Source organism: Schistosoma haematobium, chromosome 4 (genome assembly GCF_000699445.3).
Source record: "Schistosoma haematobium chromosome 4, whole genome shotgun sequence".
Lineage (NCBI taxonomy): Eukaryota > Metazoa > Platyhelminthes > Trematoda > Strigeidida > Schistosomatidae > Schistosoma > Schistosoma haematobium.
In genome coordinates this window covers 6,097,985-6,118,978 of record NC_067199.1, presented here as the reverse complement: position 1 = coordinate 6,118,978, position 20,994 = coordinate 6,097,985, and the positions used below count along the sequence as shown (strand labels likewise).

The 20,994-nt window shown below is 37.2% G+C and overlaps 2 protein-coding genes across 2 annotated transcripts; both read right to left on the bottom strand.

The window, feature by feature from the left end:
* Window positions 1-12,469: 12,469 nt before the first annotated feature.
* On the bottom strand, window positions 12,470-14,269 carry MS3_00000382 (uncharacterized protein). Its single transcript, XM_051208167.1, has one exon. The coding sequence runs from the start codon at window positions 14,244-14,246 to the stop codon at window positions 13,872-13,874; it is 375 nt and encodes a 124-aa protein (XP_051066047.1). The 5' UTR covers window positions 14,247-14,269; the 3' UTR covers window positions 12,470-13,871.
* Window positions 14,270-18,342: 4,073 nt separating this feature from the next.
* Window positions 18,343-20,914, bottom strand: MS3_00000383 (uncharacterized protein). The gene is made up of 5 exons (XM_051208168.1): window positions 20,667-20,914; window positions 20,539-20,628; window positions 18,806-20,498; window positions 18,733-18,762; window positions 18,343-18,647 (listed from the first exon to the last, which is right to left on the bottom strand). Exons 1-3 carry the CDS (start codon window positions 20,845-20,847, stop codon window positions 19,333-19,335), a joined length of 1,437 nt encoding a protein of 478 aa, XP_051066046.1. The 5' UTR covers window positions 20,848-20,914; the 3' UTR covers window positions 18,343-18,647; window positions 18,733-18,762; window positions 18,806-19,332.
* Between the last annotated feature and the right edge of the window lie 80 nt (window positions 20,915-20,994).

Below are 20,994 nucleotides of genomic sequence, written 5' to 3'. Positions count from 1 at the left end.
TTAAAAAAAATTGAGAGTAATAATAGTAGAATAATAATAATAATAATAATAAATGGGGTCTTTGTAATTGAGAAGAATATTGAATTGAGTTTAAAGAAGGAAATGGAGAAAATAAGGGAATAGAAATAAAGGAGACGTGAAATACGCAAACAGTCTAATAGGCGCGTTTATGAACACAGGACAAGAATAAACAACTATGTGTGTATCGTTAAATTAGTAAGAAAAAATAATTTATCATTGTAGTAAGATATAACACTAGAATGAATGTTTGTGCAGTTATAATTTAGAGTGATCCTATGAAAGTCACAGTTAAGTGAAAAGGATAATAAAATATCACTATGTATGAGTCATATATGCATAGTGAAGATAAAACGAATCTGAGAAGTTAATTAAAGTGTAACACAAGCTATTGTTTTAATTACAAACTTCGTAATCTTAAGAATAATATTTATTTAGAGGGAAAGAAGTGAACACCTAGTGAAAAGATTCATCCATGATAAGAATAATAATTGTGTAATGAATATCAACCTCTAAAGTAAACCAGCAATTGAGAAACATAAAATAAAAATCCTTTAAAGCACTCGAATGAATATATTTAGATTGTGGAGATAACTCTGACAAGCTTATTTTGTAAATAGTTTTTAATATTATTTGTATTTATTTTGTCAATTTTTCACTGTATGTACATTCATCATTAAATGACTGTACGTGTTGTTTTAGTCATTGACCTTGAAGACACTTTCCGTTGAGCTACTACATAGCGTGACATATTCGTGCTGGTTAACAAATACATTACTACTCACGCATTCCTAGTTCTATCTTCATTTGTGATTGAGTTAATGGAAGTTTAAATCAAATACTATCTACATTTATAGACTATAATCGGAATATATCACATCCTACGTTGGACTATATCGCTAGAGAGTTCACCAACCTGCTCAGAGTCATCAAGCATTTATAATTGTGGATTTACATTACTGGACTTAATCAGAACACGCAACGTTTGGGCAATTTAAGTAACGTCCTTAATTATTATTGTATTCGTAACATTTAACTTGTATATATTAATATTACTATTGATTGTTATTAACTTTGTTGATACCTTTTGCGTTTATATATTGTCTGGTCCACCACAATTATTTGGTGAGCCTCGTGTTTATCCTAACGGTTATTTTGTTTTTCATTTCATACAATTTACTGGCTTATTTTTTTCTCGTAATGTCCTCTCCCACTAAACTCATTGATATGGATTCGCCTCCAGTAACAACTTTTGTCTCATTGTCGAACTCTCCCGAAAATAATTTTAGTCCAGTTAATTCTATCTCAGAATTCAGACTCCCAACTTATGGAGCTAATAACCCCAGAGTCTGGTTTGCTCAAATTGAAGCTTTATTCTTGGCTAGAGGCATAAGATCTCAGGCATCAAAGTATGCATACGTAGTCGGCGCACTTCCTATCGAGATTGCCGCTGAAGTTGGTGATTCAATCGATCACGTGCCAGAATCTGAACCATATGATAAGATAAAAGCAGCAGTTATTCAACGCACCACGGTCTCAGATGAGAAAAGGCTACAACAGTTGTTAACATCTTGTGACTTGGGTGATAAAAGACCCTCACAACTTCTCCGCCACATGAAACAACTCGCCGGTCCATACAAGCTAGACGAAGCCCTCCTAAAGCAAATGTGGTTTCAAAGATTACCACACAGCGTTCGACAAATTCTCAGTGTTTCAGGGAAATCCGTCGCACTTGATGACTTAGCCGACATGGCAGATAAAATGATGGAAGTATACCACGACAATCACTGTGTGAACTCATTGCAACCACCTGGACCAACAGATAGTAGCTGTTTAGCCTCCTTTCAAAAGCAGTTAACACAATTAACGAGCCAGCTGGCGTCACTGCAATCGACCATAGCAACCATTCAAGCTAGACAATCGAGATCCCCCTCCAGACGAAGATCTTTTTCTAGACAACGGTCTCGGTCACCGAAGCGAACATTTGATGTTTGTTGGTACCACCAAAAATACGGCACCAAAGCATGGCGTTGTACACGACCGTGCACATTTTCTGCGTCTGACACAGAAAATCAGGGAAACGACCCGGCCAGACAGTGATGGCGGCGCCTGTTTCTGGCCACTACCCGAGCCGTCTATTTCATGTCGGGGATCGAATTTCGGGCTCAGATTTTTTGGTCGATACAGGAGCCGAAATCAGCATTATCCCATTACAGCTCTCTCAACGACGGCACCCTCAGATTACTAAATTGTCTCTAGTCGCAGCCAGTAACACAGTCATTAAAACTTATGGCGAGCAATCACTTATTTTAGATCTCGGTCTCCGGAGACGTTTCACATGGGTTTTCATCGTAGCTGAAATCAAACAACCCATTATCGGGGCCGATTTTCTCGGTGCTTACAACCTACTTGTAGATATGGCAAAAAAGAAACTAATCGACAAAAACAAAAGCTTACAGGTCAGTGGCACAACTATCTCCAGTTACGAAATTCATGGAGTCCATATGTTAAGACCTGAAAACAAAATTTTCACCGATATCCTATCGAATTATGAAAGTATAACCAGAGCTGATTACCAAAACGAATGCTCCACACATCGTGTCCAACACAGTATTACTACTACAGGACCACCTATTCGCGCCAGGGCGGGAAGACTCCCTCCAAACAAGTTGCAGTTCGCTAAGAGAGAATTCGAACATATGATGCAACTTGGGATAATCAGACAATCTAACAGTCCTTGGGCCTCGCCGCTGCATATGGTTCCCAAGAAAGATCAAGACTGGCGCCCATGTGGAGATTATCGCCGATTGAATAACCAGACTATCCCAGACCGGTATCCGATCCCTCACCTGCATGATTTTTCTTTAAATCTACATGGAAAACAGATTTTTTCAAAGTTAGATCTAGTCCGAGCATACCATCAAATACCGATGGCACCTGAGGATATCGAGAAAACAGCTGTAATCACACCTTTTGGCTTGTTTGAATTCTTGAGGATGCCTTTCGGACTAAAAAGCGCCGCTCAAACCTTTCAGAGATTTATGGACGAAGTAACTAGAGGTCTGGATTTCGTATTTGTCTATATCGACGATGTTTTAATCGATAGTTCTTCCATTGACGAACATGTTCAACACCTACACACGCTTTTTGAACGTTTCAAAAGTTATGGTGTTGTAATCAACCCTTCGAAGTCTATATTTGGCGCCTCATCTCTGGAATTCCTGGGACACCACATTGATTCCCAAGGAATTAAACCACTTGAAGAGAAAGTCAAAGCCATCTCCAGCTATCCAGAACCAACCTCAGTAAAATCACTACGCCGTTTTCTTGGAACATGTAATTTTTATCGACGATTTCTACCAAATTGTGCCGATGTACTACAGCCATTGACAGATTTACTGAAAAACGATAAATCAGGTACCAAGAAAGAAAAGAACCAAATATTCAAGTTACCTTCCGATGCCAAAGTAGCATTTGAAAAAGCTAAATCCATGATTGCTAATGCTACCATGCTTCAACACCTAAATACTGACCCCACAACACTGTTGATCCTATGCACGGATGCTTCACAAAAAGCCGTAGGGGCAGTATTACAACAGCGGGTGAACAAAACGATTACCCCCATTGCCTTTTTCTCCAAGAGATTATCGCCAGCACAAGAACGTTATAGTACTTTTGGACGCGAACTCTTAGCTATGTATTTAGCAGTAAAACATTTCAACTTTTTGCTACAGGGTCGTGATTTCATCATTATGACAGATCATAAACCCCTTTGCCATTCTTTTAGCACATCGTATGACAAACACTCCCCACGAGAAGCAAGACAACTTGATTATATCTCACAATTTACCACAGACATCAGGTTTATCAAAGGTCACTCGAACATTGTTGCAGACGCACTATCTAGGAGGGATATCAATACGATGGTACTCAATCATGACATCAGCCTTGAAACCTTGGCTAAATTACAAGCAGACGATGCAGAATTAAAAGTCTGCAAAGAAAAGTCTAGCTTAGACCTCAAACCTGTACCTATTCCCCTTTCAGACGAATTCATCATGTGCGACACTTCAACAGGCAACAATCGTCCGTTTGTCCCACATGCTTGCCGACGAAAAATATTCCAGCATTTGCATGGTCTTTCACATCCAGGCATCAGAGCAACAACAAAGCTCATTACCGAACGTTTTGTGTGGCCTAAAATCAACTCGGATGTTAAACGTTGGACACGTAACTGTCTCCAGTGCCAACGCAGTAAGATACAAAAACACACCTACAGTCCAATTGGGAAGTTCCCTATCCCTGACAAACGCTTCCAGCACGTGCATTTAGATATAGTTGGGCCTCTGCCACCATCAAACTCTTTCACACATATCCTCACCGCAATAGATAGGTTCACAAGATGGGCCATAGCATGCCCCATTAAAGACACATCGGCAGAGACAGTGGCTTCAGTTTTCCTCGACCGCTGGATATCCAACTTTGGCGTACCATCAACAATCACAACAGATCGCGGTCCCCAATTCCAATCCGTTCTATTTAACGAGTTCACTAAACTTCTTGGAGTAAATCATGTTAAAACGACAGCTCATCATCCGGCAGCTAATGGCATGGTTGAAAGATTCCATCGCCAACTAAAAAGCTCTCTGATGGCACAACCGGACCCTTCAAAATGGAGCGATGCTTTACCGCTCGTTCTCCTTGGGATTCGCTCGTCTGTAAAGGAAGACATCCGATGCACGGCCACTGAACTAGTCTATGGTACGACATTAACGTTACCAGGACAACTGGTCAAGAATGAAACCACAACACCAGGAGACCCTTCTCGTTTTGTAAGCAGATTACTACAAATGATGCAGAGCATCAGAGCAATACCACCTCGAGAATACGACAACCGAGTCCATCTCGATAAACATTTAGAAACGTGCAAATTTGTTTTTGTCCGAGTAGACGCGGTGAAAAAGCCACTGACACCACCATATGAAGGCCCTTATAAAGTAATAAAACGCACTGACAAATATTTCATTATCAACAAAAATGGGAACCATGAGACAATTTCTATAGACCGAATAAAACCAGCTTCCTACGAAGTCCCTCATGACACAGAAGACAATACTGCGAACAAACAATCACTCCCATCTATTGCTAAGAAACAAGAGGAAGAGGAAAAACTTAGCACTACACCCTCTTGTTTAACACGTTCTGGGAGACTTATAAAAAAACCAAAGCGTTACGTACATTTTGCCATATAAAAAAAAAAAACTAAAACAATCAAAGCAAACAATTATCGAGGACCTACACTATCAATCCCATCTAAAAAAAAATTTTTTTTAACAGTGTATATGATTAATCACATTTTCCCACAATTATTCGTTTTGTCACTTTTTCAAAAAAAAAAAATTTTGTCACAAAAATGAACGGTTCAATTTTGTTTGTGTATGTGTGGGTCATTAACAGTTTTACACATTAACATTGTTAGCTAAACAAGACATTAAATGACAGTATATTCATTTTTTTTTGTGTTTGTTATTCTGTGACATCACTGTTATTTTTTCACTCGATAACACACGGTATGTCTCACTAATATACATATCATACGCATCTCCACATCTTTGTTGGTTATAACTGTAAATATTATTTTTTTATATACATATCATATTCTCACATTTTTGTTGTTATTATAACCAGTGTTACCTCCGGACACTCTGGGGGGAGCTATGTGGAGATAACTCTAACAAGCTTATTTTGTAAATAGTTTTTAATATTATTTGTATTTATTTTGTCAATTTTTCACTGTATGTACATTCATCATTAAATGACTGTACGTGTTGTTTTAGTCATTGACCTTGAAGACACTTTCCGTTGAGCTACTACATAGCGTGACATATTCGTGCTGGTTAACAAATACATTACTACTCACGCATTCCTAGTTCTATCTTCATTTGTGATTGAGTTAATGGAAGTTTAAATCAAATACTATCTACATTTATAGACTATAATCGGAATATATCACATCCTACGTTGGACTATATCGCTAGAGAGTTCACCAACCTGCTCAGAGTCATCAAGCATTTATAATTGTGGATTTACATTACTGGACTTAATCAGAACACGCAACGTTTGGGCAATTTAAGTAACGTCCTTAATTATTATTGTATTCGTAACATTTAACTTGTATATATTAATATTACTATTGATTGTTATTAACTTTGTTGATACCTTTTGCGTTTATATATTGTCTGGTCCACCACAGATTTATGTAATAGTATACAGAGTGAAACCGGATATTAGTATAAATATTTGTGCAATAATAATTAAGATTGATGCTATGAAAGTCACAATTGATTTCAAAGGACAATCTGGAGTTAAATATGTTCAGAAGGATAAGAAGATACAAAAGAATATCTAATGTGTCGGGGAACTAATAATGATATTAATAACGGTAATAATGATAAACACGAACATAATCAGACTTCATATATTAAGATAAAGAGAAATATAACAAAATAGACGTGAAAAGATTTAAAGTTTTTATTTTGCTTTTCAAGAAATTAAATAAATGACGGACCTTGTTTGTATAAATCATTATTGAATACATTGATATTCAATAGGTGACATAATCCACTTTCGGAAAGAAAATCATCAAGGAGACTTCTGAGCCGGGTTGTAGTTTCACTGCAACGGAAGTTCACTGGCAGTCTGTTCCACATGGTTGAGTAGCGAATAAGGAAAAAATTCTGACGTAAGTTTGTGTGGGCTCTTGGAATCGCTAGAATGTTCTTATTGCGTAGATTGTGGGATGATATTATAAGGTATGAAGGGGTAGATACCGATGAGTAGGAAATACCGTTAATAAGCCGGAGAATAAAGACAAGATTTAATTTGATACGTCTGATCCAGAGAGGTTCTAATTTGAGTTGTTGACATCTTTGGTAATAGTCTTTGTTATCGGAATACCCCAGAACAGCTTTGGTGAACTTTCTTTGAACATCTTCAATTCTAATCAGATCGTTATGTCTACAATTACTGTAAACTAAAATACCATATTCAAGAATGGGTAAGATACATTTTCTGTATAGTAACAATCTCGATTCGATATTATTGAAGTTTTTCATTATCAATCCGATCAGCTTTCTAGCTTTGGATACTTGAGATATAATGTGTTCAGAAAAGTTCAGACTGTTGCTATATCTTAAACCCAGGTCACGAAAAGTGTTGAGAGGTTTGAGTGTATGTGTCTGTACAGTCAGATTTAAGTTAAGACAGCGACCAGTGTGAATAAATCCGCTTTTATCAACATTAAGTGGCATATTCCACGAAATAGTCCATTCGTACAACTTGTTTATTTCCTCCTGGATTACCGCTGAAATACAGCTTTCTTTCGTGGGAGAAGAGAATGAATAAACTACTTTCAGGTCATCAGCAAAAAGGAAAGGCTTACCATACTGAAAGAGGGAACACATATCATTGATAAAAAGGAGAAAGAGCAATGGACCAACCACACTTCCTTGTATAACCCCACTGGCTACATTTACAGGTTTAGAGTAGCAAGATCCAAAGCAAACGATTTGGCTACGTTCTTCTTAAAAAGATTTGAGCCAAGATAAAAGGGGATTCTGTATGCCAAATGAACAGAGTTTTAAAAGAAGAAGTTTGTGTGAGACACTGTCGAAAGCTTTACTAAAATCGAAGTAAAGAATTACCACTGACTGACCAACATCTCTTCTCTGGGTAATTTGATCAAAAAACTCCAGGTGCGATGTGAAACATGAGCGTTTAGTCATGAACCCGTGTTGGGATGGGCTGATCAGACTAGCTGAAAGTAAAAATGATAGTAGCTGTTTGTGGATGATTTTTTCCATGGTTCTTGAGAGCACGGATGTCAAATTAATTGGCCTATAGTTAATAATATCACTACGTGGTCCTGTTTTGAATCTAGGGGTGATAAGGGATGTTTTCCATACAGATGGATAGGTCCCATATTCCATAGATAGATTGAAAAGTTTCAAACAAAATAGTGGAAATTCTTTACTTCCATATTTCACAAATGATGTAGGTATCCCGTCAGGTCCACCATCATAAGACTTTTTCAGGGCAGTTATGGCCTGCTTGATGTTGGAGGGTGTGAAATCAATTTTCGACAGATATCTGGATGTTAGCATTGGAAATGTAATGATGGAGCTTTCAGTTCCAGTCTTGTAGCACTGCGAGAAGTGCTTGCTGAATTGTTCGCATATAGTATTCGGGTCGTTAACAATGCTTCCGTTAACTATGAAGAATTTGGTCGTGCCAAGGGAATTTGACTTTACACGGGATTTAAAAAGTCGAAGTATTGATAATTCTGGGCTTTTACTACGTAGAGCCTTATTTTCTATATTCATGAAATACTTATGTTTAGATGAAGCATTTCTGTCGATTAATTTAAGTATACTCTGAAGTGCATACACATCATTCTGCTCATAGTAGCGGTATTTTAATTTCCTCAGCTTTCTTTTAAGAGTATTTTGGCCCCTATTAGCATTATAAGCCACACGGCCAATAACTGGAGCAGTGCAGTCAAGACAATATTATCAGGTTGTGATATAGATTGGAAAGCGCAATGTCAACATTATTTGTGGTAAAATAAGTTTCCCATGGTAAACATCGAATGAGAGTTTCAGTCCGTTTCCATGTTTATTGATCAAAATATCTGCTCTGGTACGTCATTGAAGCTTTAGAGTTCAATTGTATGGCGTTTAAAGAGTGAATAATGCTCAATACAACTCTATGGTCACTCATAAAAAACTCATGAATGGTATGCACTGAGATAGAGTCTATGTTGATTGTGAACATTAAATCAAGTGTATTATTCCCCCTGGTTGGTTTTTTCGGACCTGTTGAACCCATCCACAAATTTCTAATGTTTCTAATGTTCATCACAGACTACGGTCATACGCATTATTTAGTGTCATCTTTTTCTTCGTCACCTCTGATGTACCGTGCTTCATTCATTTTTATGCCCGGGCTATTCAAAACTTCTATGTATCAAGAATCATTCAAATCATGCACAACTGAGTGCTCGTTCATTTGAGGCCAGTCGATGTCACCAGCTCTGTTGACTGTAAAACTCAGTAAAAATATACCTGAAGCGTTGCCAGTGCTATTAGTATGTAACGAAAGAAACATTTCGGTTCGTTAATGAGGACTAAGACTTTCAGCGAGGAAAACTTTTCTTTCCACGACGTCATTTTATGGAGCCGTGCTATCGTATTTAAAGTGATTCATATATGTTTTCGCGTAAGAGGTTTTTCAATTCACTATCCTTTATTCAAATAGGTTAATGTGTCAAATCACACAGGATCAGTAGTTCCAAAAAAACAACAAACTAAATTTTACATTTCGAAGGGCATAATTAAAGTATTTGAATTGCATGAGTTTCACAACATCCATACTACCAGCACGATTAACTTTCCGTCAGCACTCAGAAAAATGATACTGTTATATATTTCCTTGCTAATTATGATGTGACAAAATCGCCAACGAGAACACAGACTTATATGACCTTGGCACTAAGCCAAAACAATGACTTAATAACCAGTACGAGTTTACAGTAATTGCAGGAATAATGGCCTGATTGAAATTGAAGGTGTTCAAAGAAAGTTCACCAAAGCTGTTCTGGGGTATTCCGATAACAAAGACTATTACCAAAGATGTCAACAACTCAAATTAGAACCTCTCTGGATCAGACGTATCAAATTAAATCTTGTCTTTATTCTCCGGCTTATTAACGGTATTTCCTACTCATCGGTATCTACCCCTTCATACCTTATAATATCATCCCACAATCTACGCAATAAGAACATTCTAGCGATTCCAAGAGCCCACACAAACTTACGTCAGAATTTTTTCCTTATTCGCTACTCAACCATGTGGAACAGACTGCCAGTGAACTTCCGTTGCAGTGAAACTACAACCCGGCTCAGAAGTCTCCTTGATGATTTTCTTTCCGAAAGTGGATTATGTCACCTATTGAATATCAATGTATTCAATAATGATTTATACAAACAAGGTCCGTCATTTATTTAATTTCTTGAAAAGCAAAATAAAAACTTTAAATCTTTTCACGTCTATTTTGTTATATTTCTCTTTATCTTAATATATGAAGTCTGATTATGTTCGTGTTTATCATTATTACCGTTATTAATATCATTATTAGTTCCCCGACACATTAGATATTCTTTTGTATCTTCTTATCCTTCTGAACATATTTAACTCCAGATTGTCCTTTGAAATCAATTGTGACTTTCATAGCATCAATCTTAATTATTATTGCACAAATATTTATACTAATATCCGGTTTCACTCTGTATACTATTACATAAATCTAAATATATTCATTCGAGTGCTTTAAAGGATTTTTATTTTATGTTTCTCAATTGCTGGTTTACTTTAGAGGTTGATATTCATTACACAATTATTATTCTTATCATGGATGAATCTTTTCACTAGGTGTTCACTTCTTTCCCTCTAAATAAATATTATTCTTAAGATTACGAAGTTTGTAATTAAAACAATAGCTTGTGTTACACTTTAATTAACTTCTCAGATTCGTTTTATCTTCACTATAAATATATGACTGATACATATTGATATACGGTCATCCTCTTCACTTTCATAACCACTCCGAACTATGGCTTCACAAACATTTATTCCAGCGTCATAATCTTACTGCAATAAGAAGTTATTCCTTCTTAATTATTTTATATTTTATTTATTTTTATTTTTTTACTTTTTTTACTAATGTGACGATACATACACAGTCGTTTATTCTTATTCTGTGTTCTTAAATAAGCCTATTAAATTATTTGCGTATTTCACGTCTCCTTTACTTCTATTCCCTTATTTTCTCCATTTCCTTTAAACTCAATTCAATATTCTTCTCAATTACATGGACCCGATTTATTATTATTATTCTATTATTATTACTCTTCTTTTTTTAAAATATTGCAAATGTAATGTTAACATTACTGAAATTTGTGTATTATTGCAATTTTTGAAAAAAACCGAAATGGTTTCGTCACAACACTTATGTACCCATAAGATGTTTGTGAATAATAATAATAAATAACTCTGAGTCCTTATTGGTTCTTCTTGCCCAGACCTGACAATTCGTGTTCAGGACACAATTCCGGCTTCTGCTCTTGCTCTTCGGTATCCACCCCTTTGCACCCTAACGTATCATCTCACGACTCATGCAATAAAAGAAATATTCTATCGATTCTGAACGCCTACAGAAACATACGCCATAAGTTCTTCGTTATTTACTGTTCAAACATGTGAGACAGAATCCCAGTAAATCTCCACTGCAGCAAAACTAAAATCAGGTTCAGAAGTCTGATGACTTTCCTTTCGAAAGTGGTTTTTGCCACTTATTAAATATCAATTTAACCAACGATGATTAAGAAAACAAGGTCTGACATCTACATAATTGACTGTAAGAAAAAGTAGAACTTTTGAAACTTCGTTCGTTTATTTTCCTTCGTTTCCTTTTCTTCCATCTAGTTATCCAAACTATACTGATGTTCATATTTATGTTTATCATTGTTATTGTTATCATCATTCATCCCCAAACACATTAGACATTATTTTCGACCCTTCCATTTCTTCCCACACTCTCTTTTCTTTCTAAACATATTTTATTCCTAAACATCAAAAGTTAAAAACTAAAAGTACATTACGTTACACCTGAATAAATCAACTTCTTCAGATTTATTTTACCTTTAACACATAAAAATGACGCATACAATTTGATGTTTGATTATCTTTTTCAATGAATTTTGACTTTCATAGCATCATTCTGAACTATTACTACACGAACTATTATTCCACCATCAAATCCTACTGCAGTAATTACAATTTTTTCTTTTTTCTTTTTTCTTCGTTTGGTAATGCGTATATCATCTTTTACTTCTAATCTGCTTTCAATAACAAGGCTCTTTATGATTGAGGACGAGTCAATAAATCAGTGATAATGAGGTTGTTTTCCAACGCTTATGATTATTTACTCTTTTAGAAAACCCGCAACATGATAGCTAGGATTGTGTGGCTGGCATCAGATGGAAAAAATGCTAGAAAAATTCAGACGAATAAAAGATACAGTTAATAGTTTTCTTAACACGTTACTCTCTTGATGCACTTTCCGACATAATAAACAGCCTTCCTTATTCCAAATTCGACTTTCTTTACAGCATTTGAACTTACCCCACCTTGCTAAATATCATAACTCATTGTTCTCAATTATTGCATTCTCTCATCACGAGGCTCTAATCACATTTCACCCTAACATCAAGAGCTGGTGTGAGTTTGATCCATTAATTTATCATACATCTTTCTGTTTCACTACAAAATGTTAAGCAATGTTTGGTGCTGATATCCGAGTGCCTTGATGCTCCTTTGTTTCTTGTTTTTCCAGAATCGCAATCTCAGGACACAGCTATGTAGCTTCCAACACCCGGAACAAGCTTGACGTGCGCGTTTTCTCAAGGTTATCATTCACATCAAACGCTTTTCAAATCTACTTTATAATAACCACAAACTTAAAAAGTTGTATTGAATAAATACCTAGCACAACTAGAACTCTAGCACAATTATGCCGAGCTTGGATCTGGTGTATGACGTGGACGCGACGCCATTTTGGAAATTATTTTGAAGATTGTACCCAATGTAATACTAAAGCATCAATCTAATCAATAACGCTCCAAGTTATCTGCACGAATGTACTGTTATTTAATATTATTGATTTCATCTATTTGACAACCCTACTTCGGAGGTATACTGTGAGTAAAATAATGCTGTAATTTGTAGATCACCCATGCAAAATGGTGCGTTCCTGCCCTTAGAGAATTATATTACTAGATTATTATTAGTGAATTACCTTCATATTTAACGCTTATAAGCTTCTGTGATGACGGTCCACAGATGAACTTGAGGGAGCACTGAGAAGCTCAGAAAGAGCCGGAGATATTACATCCATCACCTATTGGAAGAATATTTCAGAATCCCTAGGTGTAGCTGCCCTATTGGACGCATGCTAATAACCCCCTGTGTGCTGATTTGAGGACTATAGTGATTATTTCGTTATTACTAGATACTATAAACACCTGAGCTTTGTACAATTATTGACAGTGTTTTAGATTATCATTCCTTTCACTTTATTCCCATATGCGACTTGGAGGGTTCGAGTGCTCAAGTTATACGCGGTATAATAAGAAAACTAAAGTGTGTACATAACACCTTCATTTTCCCTTTATTTTTTCATTTTTCCTCTTTATATTCAACCAATTGTTCTCTTTAACTCCACAGAACCCGATCAAATATGACGAATATTATGCATACATTATTGAGCAATGCGTGTTACTGTATCCCTGAAGAAACCTAAAATGGTTTCTTCACAACACTTATGTGACAATGAGCCGCTCGTGAATAATAACATTATTAATAATAATGTAGCTCATATATACATACACAAAATGGAAAATAACAATCACACAATATCAAGCCAAAAGTAACTGTGTATAAGAGGCTGTAAATAATCGACTGAGAATAACCTGAAGACATTAAATCTCATAACAGCAATCAAAAGGCCAAAAGAAAGGAATACGAATACGTACACATATTTTGGTCACTTAATAGTCATCCAACACGAATACATGTAATGACAGTTCATAAATTGTCCTTAGTGATTACCATTCATTTATTCTTCACTAGGATATAACAGCTACATGAGAGCTTTTAGTAATATAATTAATCGAGTGAAAATATACCACAGAGCAAATAAGATGAATTAATCCCTGAATTTTGCTGCACCCCTTTTTTTATACATACTCGAGTGAAGTGGACATATTGTTCATCAGTTGTAAGTTTGCACTCGTATTTGACAATCCACTTGCTTTTACAGCATTTGTTAAAGTTGTCAGTGCTTGCTTGTTTGTACATCCAACGGAAGCACAGAACCATCTCCATCTTGACAAAGCGAAATAGCCTTGAAGCGTATAATCTTTTGGTGCTAATTTTCTGCAAACTTCTATCTGTGATTTTGGTAAACATGCGGCGGTAGATTGTTTGGGATTCTCGTCGTCAGTAATAAGTCCTTGTCGGAAAACATGCTCCCAGCGGTCGCTAAATTCCGTCGCAAGCTGGAGTAGATGATGGTCACTTAATGGGTATATTTGTTGATTTGTTTGTGCCATCAATATATTTTATATACTGATATGTGCGATTTGACCGATTATTATCAAAGTGGTAAGCAGTCATTTAGTTCAACCTTGACCCGAAGAAATGAAAAGCCAAACTTTTAATTCGTTGCTAGGGCAACGGCATAACTGTGCTGCCAACAAGGCCACCTGATATTTATTTGGTTAGGTCAAAAACGCAATAAACCGTTCGAAATTTGACACAACATATTCTCCATTAAATATTTTTTCACTGATGGATATGTTTCGATCGGCAGCATTTCCTATGCAGCACTGTAAAATACATCTCCGTAAGACTGTAAACTAATGCAAGCTTCAGAGACTAATTTGGTTTCTTCTATCAATGGGATGAGGGTTACCTTCAGGTACGAAAACCCTTTTTAAAAGTTCTTTGTGGATGCAAATGAAAACCGATCCGTGTGTAAGATCCATTTTGAATGTTTTGTGTGTGAAAATCCCTCCATGTATATACATGCAGTTTGTTCTTTTGATTCCTTTAGTTGTACATTGCTAGTATTTTTGATTCCATTTGAGTTGTTAATATTTGTATTTTATTATAGTTTTTATTTTAATTACGCCTTCACTAAGTTTCCGCGTTTTCTCCTGAACTGCATTTATGTCGTTTTACTTGATACTTAGTCTTGGCAGTAGCCATGATGGTTTGTTCCTCATCTTGATTGCGTTGCTTGTATTGACTGAAATTGTGCATTTTTGATTGTGAATTGAGGTAGTCTTCCAGAATTGGAAATACTCTGTGTTATAAAACAACCGAATTTTATGTTTTGAACGAATCTGTGCGTGTCCCATCCAGGCAGGATAGAACATTTATTTATTGTGACTGGTAATTTTCCCGCATCCTTTATCAGCTTCCTTATTTATTGTAATTGAGATTTGATTAATTGAACAATTATTGGTTGGATAGCTGGGTGGTCATATTCGTTTAGGTAACGATGTACATTTAAATTTATGATTAATTATAGAACCTTCATTTTACCCAATTACTTTGTTTTGGCTTCAATCGGGCAAGGTCGCGTATCTAACCCACCTAAAAACCTATTCTTCAGTCCAAACCTTAGTTTGGATCTTACACCGTGCACACACTTTCGTAAAGCAACTTGTTTCTTTACTTATATATATGTATTCATATTTGATGATTCTTTCGTTTGCGCATTTCGTCGAACTTTTGATTGTAGATGAGACAGTTGCTATCTGTACTTTGCTGTTATTTTTGCTTTCCTACGTTTACAATGAGTTTCGATGATCCTCACTAACTATACCAACGTTGCTTTCCTTGGAATTTCCGTTGTGATGGCTGTTGTGCTAATAATATAGCGGCAAAAAGTCCTGGAAATGATCTGCTCTGTAAGTCTTCGGCATCGATGTTGATCCAATCAATTCTACTGGACACAACCTAGCTGTAGGAGTTCGGTCACTCAGACTATCATTGAGTACTCCATGATACAATTCTTTACGACAACTAACGAACATAGATAGGAAACTTCCCAACATAGCGAATAATCTACAAATATATCTTTGGACTTCTAGTGACCAACTTTTATCAAGAGAACGCGATTGGTGTAATGGAAACAATTATTATTATAACAAATAGCACCAGGGATTGTTTTACCGTACTTGTTTGTTTAACTGTGCCAAAATACGTACATTCTTCTTTTGATCGTGACCTTGTACGAATTCGGTTACGCTCACTAACCACACTTGTAACATGGCACGATCTCGGTTGCAACTAACTTGCCGACATCAATCGTTTGGTGGCGGTCACTTCGCTGGCCACTTTCTGGAGAAGAACAGATAACTGGTGGTAAAACTCATCCTTGATTGCATCCGAGCTGTAATCTGTTGGAGCGCAGGCGGAGATGATGAAAAGACGTCGTTTCTCACGCCGATTTCTTCTCACTTTGATGGAACTCTAATCTAACAGCACATAACCGACTGTTAATATGGATCCAGTCGATCGGTGCTACCTCAGCTCTAGCGCTTAGTGCAACATCAACGCCAGCAAGACCAGACGAAGATGCCACAGGGTCCCCGGATAAGCGCACGTGAAACAAGCTTTTCGAAGCGACAGATGGAGAGCGAAGTTGTAGTACTTCACTAGAGTCTTGAATACGGGTCTCGGATAGACAGCAAACATCAATAATAAGACTTTCCAAAGACATAGCCAGCCCTATCTGTTGTCCGACCTGCATAAGTATGCGAACGTTGAAGGCAGCCAGTTTGAATGGTGCACGTGGTTTCAGAAAAACTGCTTTAGTATTCGTATTCGGTGGTAACATACAATTGTCAACCGGACAGTGACTCGAGAACGTTTAGATAGAGTCGAATTTCCACCATAAACAAGCTGCTGGATAAGTCGAAAAATAAGGATACACAGAGCGCGAACAAAAGAGAGTGAATAAATGACGTTGAAAAAATAATAACAAGAAATGTAATAATAATAATGTGAATCGTTTGATTGTTAATCGAAGCAAGAACAGTATTTTCCACGAGTATCGTCATTTAATCACATTTGTGTGTAATCTGTGATATTGCCCGGGTGCCCAAACCGAAGCAGGTGGTTTTCTTAGGTGGCCACACCCGGGGCCTCTGACCCAAAGGTCTGATCCACAAGGCAATGGAGCTTCGTGGGAAGATGCAGTCCCATGGTAGCCGGTGACCGAAAATTGGTTCATACGCCGTTTGTTCCCACAGGATCCGGTTAAAGCGCCGGACGTTCGCTTTTCGTCTTCTCATTTTCGTAAACAAAACCCCTGCCACGAGAAGCCAGTGAGTAGGACTTCCCTGGCAGAGGCTGTATGCGCGTGGCGGTGTGGGAGCATTTCGAGGGGAGAGCGAGCCCACCCCCCTTTCGACCATAGCAGGGTATTTGGGGGCATTAGGTTGGTAACCATAAAGTTGAGTGATTTCGACTTAAAACTAAATAAGTTAGAGAGTTATAGCACACCAGTTTCACAATGCCGGGTTGCGATTGTAATCTAGGCGAAATAAACAATTTCCTAATACCAGCTGCATTCCGATTTCGAAAAAGCAAATTTAAATAAGTTTTGAGGATGACAATCAAGGAAGTTCATGCTATCGGGGGTGAATAAGTTAATCCTGAGCCCTCTTTTTAAAAAATCAAATTAAGTGTTTACGTATAGTCATTTCACGACTTGAGTTCTAAATACCAATCTGACCCTGTGGCTCATTTTTGGGTGTGAATTTGAATTTTTTCATTCATTTATAATAAAGGGTTAAGCGCTGTTTGACATCGAAAATGCATATGCATGAAACGTGCTCAAAGAAGAACGACTAAAAAATACTCCAAATAAAACCCAAGCACTACTCAGGTTATCTGGAACTTCTTAACTGATTGTCAACACAGAAAGGGGTGGTTGGGTGGAATATGACTATGAGGTACCATGTTTTTCGTAGTTCTTTCTGTTCAAACAGACAACTGAAACGTTCCATCATTAGGTTACAGTTAATAGGAGCCCTACTCAAGATAGGACATCAAAAGTATTGCGCTAAATTCTGTGCATATTTTTCCTTAGTTTGATTCATTAATATATCCCAAGCAACACAAAAAGGGGAAATAAAGGGGTAAATGCTTTGGTAGCGAAAGAGGAAATAAAGAGGAAAACGCATCAGAATGTCGCCTTTTTCGCCTGTCCGGGGGAAATAATGCGGATTTTCCCCTTTTTCGCCTTTTTGTCGACAAATTACCGACTTATCGCCTAAATATCCGCCGAATTGTCGCATTTTCGCCTAAATATCCGCTGAATTGTCGCATTTTCGCCTAAATATCCGCCGAATTGTCGCATTTTCGCCTAAATATCCGCCGAATTGTCGCGTTTTCGCCTGAATATCCGCCGAATTATCGCGTTTTCGCCTAAATATCCGCCAAATTGCCTACTTATGCGCTTAATTGTCTACTTTTCGCATTAATGCACACATTACCTCCTATTTTCTATCCATCGACAGAACCTCAAAGGTCTCCTATGTTCACCTTTATTTTCAACTGCAGACCAAAATATATCTGCAATGCAGTGGAAAAGCGGTAAATATTTCAAAAATTTTATTTAAAAAGAAAAGCGTATTATTGTACAACAGTAGAGCACAAGCTGAAGCATCGATTGTTATGCATATCCAATGCAATTGCTAATTCATTGTTATTTGAAATTATCTGAAAAAGAAGGAACAGGTTATAATTTATTCATAAGAAATGTGCATTTAATAAAAAGTTCACTGAAACTCAAACACACATTCTCAACACTTCAACAGTTTCCCATGTAAGTAAAAGAGTAAGCAGTTTGAAAGAATAATGTTTATTAAAATCGAGGTACAACATCAAAACAATTGCACGGACTATTGAGAATTGAGGTAGTCGTCCTGTGAATTCTGAATTTAAAAAAAAACACAAAAAGTCACAACCATATCTCAATGACATGCTTTTGCACAACCAAATACTTGAAGCTGAACTTACGGTTATGTTCGTCAGTATACTTGACTGTAACTATAGAGCCGTAGGGAGGTTATCACTTTAAATTAGTACATACCTGATTTTCTTTTCTTCTATTTCGTTTGATCATCTTGTCTCGGAGGTCGTGAAAGTAACCTTGTGTCGCTATGTCCAATATCACTAGATGGGAAAGGATCATCAAAGTAATTGCGTGGGTCAGTGAAAGTCCTAAATTTTAATAGTCCATCCTCCTTTATATCAGTGACTAAACCTGGCTGGCCGTTCACTATTACTACATTATCAGGCTGACATGAAGTGATTTTACTGTTGTTAAACATAATTACTTGTTTTGTGGAGACATTATTAGCGCCTATTGGGGTAGTATTTGTTAAGCCACTAATTTGAAGCCTATCGCTGAAGGACATTCTCTCAGCATAACGCTGTGCTGCTTGCTTAGCTACTGCAAACCCACTACGCACGGAATCCTTAATTTGTCTCATATAAGACTCGAATGGAAAGGCTGAAAAACTATCTAAAGGTCCATGTGCACGAACGTCGTCAGGTAGGTGCTGTAACGAATGCACATTGTAAACTAAGTGTTCACACCCATAACACCATTCGTATTCATTCAGAAAGTTTAGTAAGTCTATTTTGGCGGTTTCTACAAGTTTTATGTAATTTGGGATGTGCAAGCAGATACATGGATAACGCTAAACGCCGGAAATTAAGATAAAAAGGTTTTGGCAATGTCTTTTCAAGAATCACCGGGCCTAAATACAGAAGGAACAACCTACATTCAGAAGCTTTCCATGCCGATACAAAGTCTAGTGTACGGCATTTACGGGGAAAGTCAGAAGGAGTACTTGCCACACAACCAGATATTAAATTATTTATGTCCCGAATTGCACATGGGTTAAAGTTCCGCAGTCTTCGGCGTGCTAAATCTATCCATAAATTAGCTAGTTTTTTGGTAACACCAAGGTACACCATGTGCATAGGATCTAGAGGAAAAGTTACAATCATATTAATAGAAAGCGTTTCCATTATAGAATGTCCTTGATGGTGAATTGATTGAGTCTGACGACGGAAAGTGTCATCTGTTCTTAAAGTATATACTTCATTTGGGAAGGTCGTTTTCCCCTCCAGCCGTCTCCCAACTACAATACACCTATCGCAACCTGCCTTACCGTTGTGGTTTACCGTGTACCTAACAGAAGAACGAGCAGGTGCGTCACATATAACAGCCGCCAACCTAATAGCTATACATTTATTAAACTTAACACTAAAAAGACCCACGTCAGTCATTTCTTTTATTTCAGAAATTGTGTCCGCAGAAAATTCGTTGAATTCTGCCGGCTTACTATTCCCTCCGTAGATCCCTATCATGAACACGTCACTAAGCCGAGGGGCAATGATCAGTCCAAGTATAGGCCATAACTGTTGATTGGAGCTTCTAGACATAGAAAGTCCATCTACATTGACATATAACTTTAAAGAGTCAAAATCAGTAGTACACAACCAAAGGTCAACGTATCTTAGCAGATTGGTTTTCAATCCTAGATGGTAGTAAACCCCACTGCCGATGAACTTTGGTTGAACACTTTGACATGTCTTCAGAACACCTCTGATGCTTTTCGGTATGTCCGGGATAAGAAATCTTAGACCATACAGAACCCGACCAGCATCTCTTATGCTCAGAGATGTATTTGACATTAGATACATCATGAAGTCGTTCACCAGTTCTTTGCGATTCACGAACTTTTGAGAGCACAAGTTCACTTCAGTATATCCTATAAGATAGATATTCACGTACGAATTTAATGTTCATACCACTATTATGTGAAAGCCTTTGATTGATGTTGCTAGTGGACGGTGTACTAGTCGAAGTACTTTCATTACAACTGACTTCTCTCTTTACTTCTATCAATTAAGTAAACAACATTGTTAAACTCACTTACCTTTTAGGGTGCTTTCATTAGCGAGCTCATTGAACGAAAGAAAGTGATATTTTTTCATTAAAGCAGCTCTCATTTTATTCCACCTCCGATTATAAGTGGTTCTGTGACAACCAAGGGAACGCGACAAGTTCACAGTGGCCCTACGTCTACGAACATTCTCACTGACATCAGAAAAAGTCATATTATTGGCCTAAGAAGGTAATCAGTCACAATGAACCTAAAATCCTGAGAGCACGTCACTCACCTGCATCACGTAAGTTTTTTGTGATGGCTCCAAAGCATGTCGGAACACTTTAGCTAAACAACAAACGAAGTCACTCTATATGCG

What these genes read in the sequence shown, in the direction of transcription:
- MS3_00000383 (XM_051208168.1), bottom strand. Translation starts at nt 20,847, where the DNA reads ATGACTTTTTCTGATGTCAGTGAGAATGTTCGTAGACGTAGGGCCACT. An exon ending in TAATGAAAGCACCCTAAAAG is followed by an intron (nt 20,629 to 20,666) that starts GTAAGTGAGTTT and finishes CTTAATTGATAG; the next exon opens with AAGTAAAGAGAGAAGTCAGT. An exon ending in AAGGCTTTCACATAATAGTG is followed by an intron (nt 20,499 to 20,538) that starts GTATGAACATTA and finishes TCTATCTTATAG; the next exon opens with GATATACTGAAGTGAACTTG.
- MS3_00000382 (XM_051208167.1), bottom strand. Translation starts at nt 14,246, where the DNA reads ATGGCACAAACAAATCAACAAATATACCCATTAAGTGACCATCATCTA.